Here is a 15,601-nt window from a genome sequence, read left to right as displayed (position 1 = left end):
CCCTCAAAATCCCGTGTGTCCTATTGAAATTCAGTTAAAAGGGACTGTAGCCCAAGGTACCCAAGTTATTCAAATGATTTCATACTCTGTTGGATTCTTTCCAAATGCCTTGATCATCCACTTCATTTCAATTGTAAATTCATATTCTTAGAAAGTGTAGGATTCCCTGGAAGAGTTACCTAAGGCTTTCAGGTGATTCAACTACCAAGCCTATATTTTCTGGTAGAAACTAATACAGAAAAGTAGTTAAGAACAACTTTGCAAAGTTGTTCAAGGAACCGTTCCCACTATCCACCTCTTCTCCCTTCCTTAGAGTACTACCATTCACATTGAAGTTTCAAGGCAGAAAGTTCTGAGTATCCATGTCCAACTGGCATGCTGTAGTTTTAATTGTCTTTTAGAATACAAATATAAACCTCACAGCACAGTATGGAACCAAGAAGGCAGGGGCCCTTTGTTTCACTCTTGGAATACTAGTCTCATTTATCATATTTAAACCTTATTTGTAATAACTCAGAGGAATTAAAGAACTTGAAACCCTCACAAAATATTTTGAGACATTTGCACTCTAGTGATTAAATTGGCTGTTTGAACTGCAGATTGCTGAATTTTTCTGATAAGCAGCGGTTCAAAGAGGTAGAAAACATTTAGAATTCACATTATTATGAAAATATACTTGATGTCCTATATTCATCATTAAAGTTCTATTTCATACTCAGAAGTCCCCAAGCAAAACTAAATTATTGAATCAATCACTACATATATCTGTATATTCTCCTTATATACTTTGGTATAAATGTTTGACATTTTATTGATATGCCCTTGAGCTTCTTGAATCAGAGTTACCTAAGGACATTTCTGGTAACATCTTTTCAACTTTGTTGCAGATTTTTTTTTTTTAGAAACATAGACATGCAAATGTTTAATCCAGCATGAAGGGAGGAAAGGAAGGAGGGATGAAGAGAAAAAAGGAAGGGAGAGAAGAAATGAAGGAGAGAGGAAAGATAGGAAATAAAATCCCAAGCAGAGGATAGATCTCAGTTGGTACAATGTACACTGTACCTGCACGAGGAGCTGATCCTGAGTTCTCCAGTACGCACATAGAAAGCTGGACGTTGTAGCACTTCTATAACCCAGCACTGTAGGCGAGAGGGGAATCAAAGACAAAAGGGTTTCTGGACCTCTTTGATTAGTCAGCCTAGCCTAGTCAGTGAGCTCCAGATTCAATGAGTGTCCCTGTCTCAAAAACATAAAAACTCAAACAAACAACAACATTTAAAAAACAATAAGGAAGGTGAAAGTTCAAGAAGGACAGCCGACATCAATCTCTGTCCTCCACAGGCATACACACAAGCATGCATGCACATGTACATCCTTATACACATAAATATATGACACACACATAAATACACACAAATATGCATGTTCATGTATACCCTTACACAGATAAATATACCACACATCACATGTATACACACAAGCAGGCATGGACATGTACACCTTTACACACATAAACACATGACACATCACATAAATACACAGAAATATGCATGTTCATGTATACCCTTACACACATAAATATACCACATATCACATGTATACACACAAGCAGACCCCTGCATACATCACATCTATATACACAAGTATGTACACCCCTGCATACATACATCACATCTATATACACAAGTATGCATGGGTATGTACATCTTTACACACATAAATATACCACACATGCAAAAACACAACACATTCTTACACACACAAAGTACTGCTGATTATACATGAATATATATTTGAATACCACACTTACTTTTGTCATGATACATGATTTCTCATTCATATTGAATGTATTTACTTTTGTACATAATTTTAATCAATATGTTTTCAAAACTCTAGACCGCTTTTACAGAGACACCAGTTATACTGTTGAAGGACAGATGATCTTCTCAACACACTTAAAAACATTACCACAGAGGTAATATGGGAGAAGAAAATAAGGACATAGGAAAGTAGTTAGTCACAAACGGGTCCCTTCTAGAACAATGTATTTAAATTCATTGAAGTTTTAAATACTTAGCATTTTTAGCCCATAAAATATAGATTACAGATATATCTAAGTTTGAAATTAATAACACACACTATTATTTTGTTACTTTGCTAACTATTAATTAAAACCATGTAGCTTTATACTTCTAGGTACAAAATTTTCCTTTCAGGTGGTTAACAAATTTTCATTGGATAGACATTGCATTGTATGCTCTTTTCCTGGATGATAAACTGAGAAACTATGGAAGAAATCAAATTATTAGAAAATACATATCAACTAGCAAACAAATAGTTAATTGGTAAAGCCTCTTGTTCTGACCAAAAGTACATGAGAATGAGTGTTGTTTCAACTAAACCACTTAACTAAATATTTATAGCATGGTAATTTTTTTTTTGTTTTACCACATAATGAAAATATTTACAAGTCTTTATTGTTTCAGCTCTTTACTTAGAGTTAAAATCTGCTGTTTTAAGCCAATCATTTGGAATATGATCACTATCAAATTGTAAGAAATTAAAACATTCACTTAGGGATTACAATAGTAATAGTATCTAGGAAAAACAAAATCATTATTATGGAGAAATTATTTCAAAATAAAGACATTTAAAAATAAACACAATACCTTTAAACTACTTTAATAATTTTATATGACCATACTGAAGTGCTGTTTACGGCTCTAGAGCCAGTAGGACCCGGAAAAATGGAGTTGATAAATGAGATGGACTAAAGTCTCATACAATAGCCAACTTTATACAAAGCATCAGACAATTTATACTCTGTGCATTACAAGGAGTCACATGAGTAAAGTATATAATCACAAGGACAAACAGCATGTAGTAGACAAGCTGCATGCAGCAAAAACATGTTTCTCCCCAATAGAGGCATATAAACAAATAGCAATAGCCAATTGTAATGAAGTAAAGTCACCCCTATCTCCTATACCTCGGAGAAAGGCTGAAAGCACATTCCAGAAAGAAGTCCATGTTTTAAATGAAAATGAGGTCAAAAGATTTGTCTTTTGTTGGAGTTTTCTCACATACATTCAGAAATCTCCTCACATGACTAAATTCTTGCACTGTGTCCTCACACCGTACCATGAGACACATGATACAGTGATCAGTACAAAAGGTAGCCATCTTTGCCTGGTTTATACACACATGTTGGCTAATTGGTTTCCCTGGATAATCAGTTATTAATCACCACATGTACATACTCTGTGTGGTATATCACTTTATGTTCAAAGACTGTCCCATGAGGTATATTGAACAAAATAAGTCATACCGAATTCACCTGACCTTTTCTACTCTTTACTCAGAAGGCACATAGACATCCTGAGAAAAATAAACCCACAAAGCCATAAGGTATTGTGTATGAAACCTATTAGAGCAAGGATAATTTATTGCCATCAAATGTGTAAACTGTGTGAGCGGGATGTGGAAGAGAGCCTTCAGTGTATTTTTTCAAAGCATTTGAATGTTTCCAATGAACAAGGAATGATGTAAAGTGATACTGGAGGAGTAAACTGAAAAGAGACTACCATAGTGTGTTGTCATCCAGGCTTGCATTTTACATTTAACCACTGCAAATGTTAAGTCTGAAGCAAAGATATACTCTATTACCACTCTCTCTTATAAAAGAGTATGTGGATAACACACTACAATGAATGGCCTACGAGTCAATGTGAGGTAACCTTTTAGGAGTGTGCTGGTTAGTTTTTGTCAGTTTGACAAACTAGAATCACCTAGACAGAGGCAGCCACTGTCGAAGAATTGCCTCCAGCAGACATTTTTTTAGTTTGTCTGCGGGGCATTTTCTTGATCAATAATTTATGTGAGAGAGTGCAGTTGACTGTGAACAGTGCCACCCCTAAGCAAGTGATTCTGAGTTGGAAAAGAAAGATGCACAAGCCACAAAGCAAGCCAGTCAGCGACGTTCTAGTTTCTACTTCAAGCTCCTACATTAATTTCTTGCCTTGGCTTCCCCAGATGATGAACTATAACCTGTAAGCCAAATAAATCATCCATGAGTTGCTTTTGATCAGTGTTTTATCACAAAAACAGACGGTAACTAAGACATGCAGGGTCTTAGGTAGTGTCAATGGGAAATGATGTCACAAGTCTAGATGGACTGTTTACTTTATTGGATGTAAACATACCAGAGCTTATTGATAGAATAGATATAGACGTATCTTAAAACACAGCCTACAGGTTTTATGATGAATAAATGAATGGGTGGTGAAGTCAAGGGCCACTGATAGAAACAAAGAAGATGGGTTAGCATAAATGGAAAGAGATATTTTGCTGGCAAAAAATATGACTGGAAGGTATGTGGATTTTGCTAACTTAGAGAGTGTCCCATGTGATATTTATAAACTAAATGATATAAGTCTACTGATTTGGGGACTAGACAGGATAGCCTGTGTGGGCAGAATATGCAGGCAGAGGCAAGACGATACATTTGGAGATCTTCATTACCAAAAACTTGAATAAGAGAGTATGCAAAGGTGTATATTCACTTCCAAAGGGTCTAATTCCTGATATATAATACATTTGAATTTTTGTCATCATTTTTAATTCTAAATTGACATGGCAGCATATGTCCATAATCCCAGACCTTGAGAAAATGAGTAAAAAATCATGTTCCAAACTAGCCTGAATATATAAATAGAAAAAAAGAACTGTTAAAACCTAAATACCTACAAAGAAGTAGAAGTAGACACTTTAATATTAAATATTATTTTTTAGCAATGGTTTGCTGCTTCTCAGCCCGTATCCCCTAGTATGACATCAGGAGGACCTGTATCTACTGCCCCTTTAGAATGGGGTGTGTGCTTCCAGAATGGCTATCGTCCTTTTCAACACATTGTTCTACTATTCTAGCTGTTTCTGTCATTTTCTAACCCTTGATCAACCAAAGCATTAATGTTTGACTTGTGCTGGGGTCAGGTGTCATGGCAGGCACAGAAATGAACCACAAGGTATAATACAATCCCCATGCACAAGAAGACATAATTACATTGAAACTAAAGTCAAAGTACAAGTGATTTCTTCTAAGAAGATGGATTCTAGAGATAAGTTACCTATATTAGTTTAAGGGCCTACAGAAGGATCTAGTCTGGTCTCAGTCATACAGGTCATAGAGGTCATTTGGGCTATTAAGCACCACTGGTCCTGGTTGTGAGAGCTTAGAGAAACAGGTTGGTTATGCAGGTAATGTAAGGATAATTCAAACTATTGAGTATTTCTAGTCCTGGTTGTGAATATTTGATATGGCCTGGCACAGCAGATAATGCAAATCACCCGGCTGTTAATCACCTTCAGTCCCCAGTCTTCTGTATGGAAAAACAGGGTTTGAGTCCTTCCTTTTGAGAGGACAGTCCTGTAGGCTTAATATCCTACATATCCTTGGAGATCTGTGTGTTCAAGGGCCTTCAGAATCTCAACAGACTTGTATTTTATTTTCTTTAGCACTAAATTCAATACTTAATCCATTGAAGGTTTGATAATTCATGATTGTTTTTAAAACAATAATGAATAGTTCCCTAAATATTTTCTTCATGCTTTTTATATTGCTATTCTACATTTTCCATTATGTAATGGTGTTAATCTTATCAGTACACACAATTAAATGTCACTTCTAAAAATTATAAATCATTTGACCTTTTACTTCCTTCCAGAATAGACATGTTCTACATGAAAACAGACTTTAGTTCTGCTCCCTTACCACATCGTAGAAGAGTTCCAACAATTACAAAGTATGTGAATAATCACAGATATTGAATAAAATAGTAAACATTATTGTTCCAGTTTCTCTATAAACTTTGAAACAAACCCTGATAGTCACCACTTTGGATAATATATTTATTTTTACTTTTCATTTTTGCTAATTCTTTGAGAATTTCATATAATATATTCTGATCATATTCATTCCCTCCCCAACACTTGCCAAATCACCTTCCTTACCCACTGACATTGGTACCCTCTGCTTTTTGAAAACCTATTAAATACAGGTTGTGCTGCCCATATACTCTTGGATGCATGGTCTTTACTGGGACATGGTAAACTACCAGAGCCCTCACCCTAAAAAAAAACCAGACTCTCACTCTCCCCAAATTTATCAGCTGTCAAGAACTTCCTAGCCAGGGGAGGACTTCATGGCTCCATCCCCTCTTGATACCTAGATTTTGTATGGCCTATGACTGTCAGAGATGCTCTAAGTGCATGTGTGTAACTGCATTGCTCTGCTCATAAAACACTGTTTTCTTGAAGTCATTCACAGCATCTGGCTTTTAAAATATTTCCACTTCCTTTGTTTCAGCAATTCCCAAATATTGAGAAAAATGAGAATACAATAGCTATTCCATTTACCTTTAAAGAATCACATTCAACACACTGTTAAAATATCCTAATTCATTCTTTTTCCTGTTTTTCTTAATCTTTCTATAATATCTTGATTTATTTATTTTTCTCCATTTAAATTAATAAGAATTTAATGCTAGATTTCAACTGTTATCTACTGGTAACATCAATGCATTTAATTTCTGAAGATTATTAAGCAGAGAACTCTTAAGTCAACACAAATACCAACACCATCTCTTGCTCTGAAACAAATAGGAGACTTCATGGCATAATGCATCTGCATTGACATTTACAATCAGTTACATGTGTGCAAACTGATGGGACGTGAGCCTTATCATCCCATTTTAGCCTCTCCAACAACAGTAAGTAGTTGGTGAGTCACATTAACATCGACAGAGACTAAGTGTCTTGTTCCAGGCAGTTAGCTATTGAAGCTGAGATTCACATTTTGCTGCAGACTGGACTCGGTCAGTCATTCAACCCGCTGGGAACCAGGGTCTCCATGCTCAGGTGAGCAAGGAGTTGGTGAAAAGTGACAGACATTGACACAAAGAGAATGCTGTATCCAAATGTATTTTCTCAAAGCGAGCATCAGACTTATATTACAAAAGAAAATAAGGAAGTTAGGTGATACATCAGCTAAGGTACATTGACACAAAGCAGAGAAATGCATACATAAAGACTAACAGGAACCAGGAAGTGTTTATAACAGATAAAAGGCAGTGCTTTCTAAAGTCAGCCATTAGGGAGCCAGGTGAGGATTTCACACCCTAATCACAATTTATGCTATTCCTCTGAGCCTTGTGAAAGCGTGTACCAGGCTTGTACCAGGGGGTTAACCTTTTCATGAATAATGCAATACTGAAGTTCCTCCTTAAACCACAACCCACCTTCTTTCTACTATTATGTAATGTAGGCTACCATTCATGTCTGTAGTAAGAATTCTAAGTTTACTATTTTGAACTAGTCCCGAGATTTCTAGCCCCTATCTGGCAAACTGTGGAATGCCTGATTGCTAACTATCAACACTGGAAGCAGTTCCTCTGAATGCGTAACATTCTTATGAAATTCCAAGCCCAGCATCAGCTCAAGGACTACCTAGAACATTGGTAAAGGCCAGGAAGCAATGTTCAACCTAATTTAGGTATTTGTCAAAACATTCCTTGGAGGTACCTACAATAAAACAATACTGAAAGGAAGCACACAGAACTATTCACCAACTATAGAAAGGGACAAATCTGAAATACATCTGTTTATGGGGTGCCAGAAACTTTCCAGGAGACAACTTTCCATGAAACTTTATGCCTCAGGACTACGGCCAAGCTTTTGGATTTGCCATGCAGACTTCACTGGAGTGTGTGTGGCAACACTTGAGCAGTCTGCCTCTCTTGAGTATCACACTCTCATGTGAGCTGACAGACTCTGTGTCTGTTCCAAATGTTTAAACAGTGTTCTGAATGAAACAAATCACTATGAAAAGTTTAGTCTTGGCCCTTACTAGAAATGTACCTCTAGGCTGTTGTGGTAATTTTACTAGGAGTAAGATAAAGATTAAGGTGAGAGCAGGTGAAAACATCCAAAACATCTACAAAGAAATTGAGAAAGTATCAGAAAGGAATGGTATTATATAGAAATAAAGACAAGAGAGAGACAGAGAGTCCGACAGCCTATTGATTGACATTTCCTATATATAATGAATTTTGGGCATTTTCACATATCCCCTTCCCCTTTCTCATCCTCTTTCTCCCTCTACATCAGTGTCTTCTTTGTGTGAGTTTAATTAGAATTGCCCACCTTAGTAAGAGAGAGGGCTTATTTACTAAAGCAAGGGCAACTTATGACAGGCTACACCACTGAAGAAAATGAAACTTCAAACCCCATCAACTTTTAAGTGCCAGTAGGCCAGAAAGGCAGGATAGAACCTCCTAGGGGTTGCTGTTCCTCACACACAGTTCTATCAAGAATCACTGCCTCAGAAAAATCAACGAGGTCCTGATGAGGTGCACGGTTTTTAGAACTGACTGCTTCTAGGAGCTTTTTTTTTTTTTTTTTTTTGAGCCCAGTAAGGTACAAGACAAGCTGTTAAACACACCCAAGCCATGCTGAACAGTGAGTAAGCATTGCTTAACACAAGTAGCTGTAACTGGACACTCGTCAGTTGGGCAGTCACAAAGCTGTCTTGTGTGTTGAGTTTAAATAAATATTCATAAGAACCCTTGAATGAAGTTGGTTTTGTTCTCTTTTACTAATGAGAAAACTGAGGGTCAGAGGGATTAGGCAGAATGATCCAAGAGTCACGCTTAGCCCAGATGCTTAGCTGATGTCTTTACTAGTGAGAAGTAAAGACATAATTGGCAGGAGAGGAAGAGCTCACATGAAATTCTATTGGGAAAAAAAATGGAGATATACCACCCCCACTTCTTATGTCTTCCTGTACTAAAATATAAAGAAAATGCAAGTAATAAAGTCAGAGTGTTTATAAGTACATTAACACAGATTCAGGTGTACAACTCACAGTTGAGACTTTTTTTAAAATGTAACTCATTTGACCCCATAGAGTTCCTTTGGGCCTCTTGATGCCTAGTTCAAGAAGACAGTTTTGCCTTTAATGTCAAGAATATTTTCAACATTGCCATAAATACACCTATAGGGTTTAAAACAGTGTTGGCATGTGTCTTTATTTTTCTTTTCTTTTTTTATTTTTAATATTTTTTATTACGTATTTTCCTCAATTACATTTCCAATGCTATCCCAAAAGTCCTCCATACCCTCCCCCCCCCCATGTGAAGTTGGCAGTAACGATAACATAACACACATTCATGATCAGGATTGTCCCACACAAAACTATCATTTAGTGTTGAATGATTTCCTGTCACAGTCAACTTAGCCAGAAGGCAAGAGAGGAAAACAGTATGCTACTAAGAGGGTACTTGCTCCATAGCATAAAACCAGAAAATGCAGGTCTCAGAGGAAAAACACATGCTATCTGAGAAAACTGTAAAATATATTGCTCTAGATAGTCTGGTAGATTCATGAGAAGGAATTGGCCACAGAGACCCACAGAATTGGTATTAGAGATGGCACCCCCAACATGGGGGGGGCAGTAAACTGGATGCAAGAAACATGTTCTTGCAACTTGTGCAATTTGATGGCAGCATTACTGAAAGCAGAAAAGCAGCAACAATCACTGACTGAAGGGGTGACCTTCATTCCCCTGTTTCCATCCCTGGGGTTTTCATTTATAATTCAAAACCAGACACCATGAGGGTTCTTAGAAACACTGCTATTAAGGACTATGGAAAGTGAAAAAAAAATCTATAAATCTTGCTTAGAGATATCAGTTTTATTAATAGAGCATCAAATTTTATGTAAAAAAAAAAGTAATACTTCATTTATGACAATACACCTACAATACATCCCTGGTGACTTCTTTTATTTCTTTCCTGAGGAACCATAGCCAAGCATTTGATGTTTTCAATTGGTTATTTATTTATTAAGGAATTCCTCAAATTTTAATTTATTTTTCATTTCATCGAGCATACATATAATACATACACTAAGTTCAGAGGTTTTAAAACATAGAAGCATTCCCCATAAACAGACAAACACGCCCTACACACACACACACACACCCACACACTTTTTAAAACTCTTCTGGGAATTATTTTTAAAACTTTGTTCAAGTTCTTTTGAGTACTTGTCCTAGGGTTCGCAGCTACATTGTTGTCTATAAGTTGAGGATACAAGAGAAATCAGCTTTTTTTCTATGTGATGAACAATTCTGAAAAGAGACAGTGGATGGCTGCATGCTACAGTGAAATAAGTAGTGACCCTGCACACATATGTGAATGGGATTTAAATATAGGTATATTTGTGTGAGTGTGTGTGTATGTGTGTGTGTGTATGCAAGCATGTGTGTGCTTATAGCCATATATACCTTATAAACCTTACCACACACCAAAACCAAAACCAAACAAACAAAACAAAACAAAAAACCAAAGCAACACAAAAGGTAACAAAGTTTTGCTTTGTTGTTTTTCTTGTAGAGGTGTATTTTTTTTTAATTCCCTTGTGTATCAAAAATAAGTCACCATGTTTCTTTTTCAATTGATTTAAGAAATCTAAAATTCTGGTACCTGTTCTCTTCCATACACCATGGTGGCAAGTAACCTAGCAAGACCTGTTATCTTGCATGACTTTATTTCAAAGAGATAAGTTTTGATTCACATCACCTTTTTCACATGTAGGGTTTCTTTCTGAATATGAACTTCTAAACCCTTACACTTCTAATATAACTAAGAGGTGTAGTTGTGAAACTGTGTTTCTAATATTTTTTTACATTCTCTCTTGCCCTATTGTTTAAAGAGTTCCTCTGAAGTACATGGCAGACACAAAGGTCATGCATCTCTCCTCCAGACTGCACAGCAGTCTGTAAACTAATAAGAGGGTGCCAGCAGTCCAATGCATTCCTGGTTGGCATTCTCACCATGCCCTGCTGTTTCCTTTGGAGGAAGCACTGCACTTGGAAGGTCATCAAGTCCCTGCAGCTACCATCACTCACCATTTCTGATAGAAACAAGTAATTTCCTACTTAAAAGATGCTCTTCTAAAAAGCTCCATGCCCCACTGAGCATCTTTAATTTCTCAAATTAGCTTTATGTTTTGAGTAAACAGCCTCATTTAAGGACAAGGTCTTCTGTCTACTTATGTGTTACTATGAACCTACAGTAGAAGATGAGAACCAAACCAGCACACTTATGCAGCTTTTTTGGTTTTTTGTTTGTTTGTTTGTTTATGTTTTCATTTTGTTAAGGAGAAAAACAAGAAGAACTGATTCTGCTGATCAAGGCTTAATTTTATAGTGTATTTGTATGGCTGTGAGACCACCCTGTCAACCAAAGAAAATTGATGGACACATGAGTATGTAGGACTAAGTCAGGATTTAAAACGACATGATCAGATGCAAGGTTTTTCTGCTTTAGGCAACACCGTGCATCCTGTCTTCAGCGATCTTGGCTCCTTCTCTGATACTGCCATCATTTCCTTTTCACTTCCTTGCTTGATGCATTTTCTGGTTAGTCCATGTGATAAAAGTCTATGACACAGAGCCTGGTAACAAGATTCAACTAAGTGTTCTCCTGAGGTAGACATGGTGGAGCTGAGCTAGAGTGAAGCTTTGACAGAACTTTGAAAGCTTCAGTCTTACTAGCTATGTTTCATTCTTTCGTATATTCTGTTTGGTAATAGACACCCTCCCCCACTCCAGCCATACTTAATGCTATATAATCTGCTATATTCATCTAAATGCAAACCAAAGCCATCAGCAGGGCCATGCTGGGGAGTGAGTTAGTGAACATTGATGGTCAATCATTACTAAATGTGCTAGGCATCCTTCCCAGACTTATTTGAATTTCAGGTAATTCACCATTTCTATAAAAAAAAAACCATAAACTTAGGCAATCTTATACCCTGGAATGCATATTAAATCCTGAAATATATAAGTCAGCCTCTATCCATCATGAAATACTGCAGAGGAGTTAACAGTTAAAAAACAGAGAACATCAGAAGAAGTCTCAGTCCCTTATACATGAGTTTTGTTCTTTGCTCAGTAATTTATGAAGCAAGACCTGGCATTCATCCTGAAACATCTTAAAGTATCACTAAACCCCACAAATGCACAAATCTCTTAATAAATAGTTGTCATTGGATAAAATTATTTAGATTTTGACCTGTTTGGCTCAAAAACATTACAAGTGGTTGATACTGAAAATCTATAAATGTGAAAATTTTGCTTACAACTAGGCACTGCTCTAGTGTTCTGAGACCTACTGAGTGCAACAGACACTAGGCAGTTAGTGCAGTGTGATACAGTCTGATGCTGTTCTAAGTGTTTCAAGTGTGCAAGCTCTACTATATAATAGCTTTACCATCAGTAATTCATCTGCAAGAAAAGGAGCTTGCCCCAGTGAAAGAATTACTTGTTGACACAGTGAGATTAGATTAGGTTATCTATCATATGAAAATCCCTGTTCCTATCTGCTGCTGTGCCCTTTCTTCTTATATTTGGGTATTGGTTTCTACTTTAAATTGAAAAATTTGGACAAATCATACAATGGAAACCTCTTGTAGAAATGTGTAGTGTTTATCTTTGTACTCAAAGTCCAGCATGGCATAAAGCCCAGGTGTGTTCCACAAATATCAGGCTTCAATGTTCCCTATGGTTATTGGTGAGTGTCTTAGTTGGGGTTTTATTACTGTGAAGAGACACTGTGACCTCAGCAATTCTTATAAAGAAAAATATTTAACTGGGGCTGACTGACAATTTCAGAGGTTTAATGCATTAACATTATGATGATACGCATGATAACATGCAGGCAGACATGATGCAGCAGAAAATGCTGAGTGTTCTACATTTTGATCTGCAGGCAGCAGAGGAGACTGCCACACTGGACTAAGCTTGAGCATATGAGAACTTAAAGCTCTCCTCCACAGTGACACGTATCCTCAACAAGACCACACCTACTCAATGACCACACCTACTCAATGGCCACACCTCCTAATAGTGTCACTCCCTATGGAGCAAGCATTTAAATACATGAGTCTATGGGAGACATTCCTACTCAAAAAAGCAAACTGAGCATGGTTAGTCAGCAACATAAGCACCACCACCCACTCCCAGAGAAATTTGACTAGATATGTTTAGGTAGATCTTAAATACAGACATTGGAGTATTAGTTGGGGAAATTATATGTAAGGTAGAGTAAAAAAGAAATTTATTTTTCCCTTCAAATTCTCTTGTACTAAATTAGAAGAGAATGATTGGAAATATATACAAATGTTTAATGAATCATGCTTGTGATTCATTTTAATTAGCTGTTATGAAGTCATATTCTTTCTTTTCATTATCTATGGAAAGTGGGAGCATTGATAGCTGGGCTATAGTTTTCTGCTTTTGAGGATTGGGATGCACTTACATAAATGCAATGATAGGTTAAGTTTTGAATATAAAATTCTGATCACAATAGCATCAAAACATCTGATTTTAGCTATTTTTTTATTTTGAATCAGAATCTGGTGTATATGTGTCATTAAATAAGTTTTGCGCTCTATCTCAAGGAAAATGATTAACCTCTCTGATGAGGTATTTCTCAACCTTTTGGTTGTGACCCATGTAGCAAACCTCTATCTCCCAAAAATTTCACATCATGATTCATAATGGTGAAAAAAATTGTAGTTATGAAGTAGCAATGAAAATAAATGTTATGGTTGGGGATCGCTACAACAGGAGGAAATGTATTAAAGGGTCACAGCATTAGGAAGGTTAGGAAACACTGTCCTTGTGATCTATGCATCTCAAAAGATTCAAGGCCAAGGATTGTTCAAAAGCAATTTTTCCAAGGCTGCAAGGGCTGCCAAGCTATATAAAAAGCAGCTTTTATGGTTTGGAAACTGTGTGTAGACGAGAGGTATGCTTGTCCTAGAGTCCTTACACTTTTTTCCTTTGCATATCTCAAACATCCTCAATAGAATGTGTCAAGGTTAAAAACATAAAGCTCTAACAAGGGGAAACCCCAGGGAAAGCCGAGCTCTGAAAATAAGAGCTGGCTTTCTAAAAGAGACAGCTGTGCTGACTTGGCAACTTACATTATTGCGGTGCTCTTTCAAAAGCCACAAAGTCCTTGGAGGGTGAAGGCAGGAAACCAAAGGGCAAAAACAATTAGGGTGGAAATGCTCATGTAAAACAAGAGGAGAGCAAGGAAGACAGAAGAAGAAAGGAAATAGAGAGGAACAGAAGTCACCTAAAAGGAATCAAGACTGAAATAGTTATTGGGTGTTACAAAATAAGTATGATTTTTAACATAGTAAGCTTTCATGTTTTGAAAGATGTATCTCAAAACTTACTGTAGCTTATCGCCAGTATTTAGACTACCTTCTGATGTCCTATCTCGGTTGAAATGCAATGTATGAATGTTGCTTGAAGTACTCTAGAAGAGCATGAAAACAGAAGACATAAATATACTTGCATGATCATAGTGATAAGGCACAAGTGAATTGTGTTTCTTCAAATTTTTCCTATAAGTGTATTTCAGACTTAACAGAATAGAAAATATGTCCAAACTTACTTTACTTTGAAAGATTCGAGATTCATATTGAAAGGAATCCATTTAGAATTTATTACAAAGGTCATTAATACTGCCTGAGTCCCATAATTTATAATGGTGACTGTGTATATCATTCCCAGTTTTGTAGTGGCTTGCAGGTAACTCTTGGCTAATACAGCTGCCTTAATGTATGCTTCAAAGCAACCATATAGTGAATGGGCCAGATAGCCTCTTTAATTATATAAAAAAAAACCTGAAAACCCATGAAATTATTTTCTGCTTCTCCACCTTTCCCCTTCTCATTATAGCAGAAAATGGCCCCCGTCTACTTGTGGAAGCAGAACAAGCCAAGGTCTTCTCTCACCGAGGTGGCAACGTGACACTGCCATGCAAATTTTATCGCGACCCTACAGCATTCGGCTCAGGAATCCACAAAATTCGCATCAAGTGGACCAAGCTAACTTCAGATTACCTCAGGGAAGTAGATGTCTTCGTTTCCATGGGCTATCACAAGAAGACCTATGGAGGCTATCAAGGTCGAGTGTTTCTGAAGGGAGGCAGTGATAATGATGCCTCCCTGGTCATCACAGATCTTACCCTGGAGGATTATGGGAGATATAAGTGTGAGGTGATTGAAGGGCTAGAAGATGATACTGCTGTGGTGGCATTGGAATTACAAGGTAGGTATTCATAAAGCATGTTAAACTAATGAGTCTATGTTCACACAGGATAACATCCTATAGTTACTGTAGCAATAATGGGAGAATCCATAAGTCTTTGCCTAGCAAGTTTTTCCTCTTTTATGTTTTGCCATCTGCATATGATTTCAGCTTTCAGCTTTGAAATGTAGTCACAATACTCATGTGCAAATTTGAAGCTGTTCACAACAAGGAGAAACGTGCAATGCAACTGAATTAATAATATTTGGAAATAGCCTTATGCTATTCAAAACTTAAATCCCATTATGTGGTTATTGAGAAATTCAAATTAGATTCTTTTTTATGGTGCTTCTAAAATTATCTCTGTTTCCAACTAATGGCAAGGTTTCTGAAGGATGTCTGCAGTGCAATTCATGTAATTGTATTCTGTAAGAT

At 36.8% G+C, this 15,601-nt stretch overlaps 1 protein-coding gene across 4 annotated transcripts in view; it reads left to right on the top strand.

Annotated features, from left to right (window-relative positions):
• Hapln1 (hyaluronan and proteoglycan link protein 1) overlaps window positions 1-15,601 on the top strand; it is a 62,723-nt gene that overhangs the window by 40,878 nt on the left and 6,244 nt on the right. For 3 of the 4 annotated variants that reach the window (XM_029468465.2, XM_085831331.1, XM_085831330.1), the window contains one exon: window positions 14,816-15,187. In XM_029468465.2, the coding sequence (XP_029324325.1) occupies window positions 14,816-15,187 (372 nt within the window). The remainder of the gene's footprint in view (window positions 1-14,815; window positions 15,188-15,601) is intronic. The other variant, XM_085831332.1, reaches the window with a different exon arrangement.

This window comes from Mus caroli, unplaced genomic scaffold, assembly GCF_978045245.1.
Source record: "Mus caroli unplaced genomic scaffold, Mus_caroli_1 scaffold_15, whole genome shotgun sequence".
Lineage (NCBI taxonomy): Eukaryota > Metazoa > Chordata > Mammalia > Rodentia > Muridae > Mus > Mus caroli.
The sequence above is the reverse complement of the archived record's forward strand: the minus strand, read 5'-3'. Positions and strand labels throughout refer to the sequence as shown.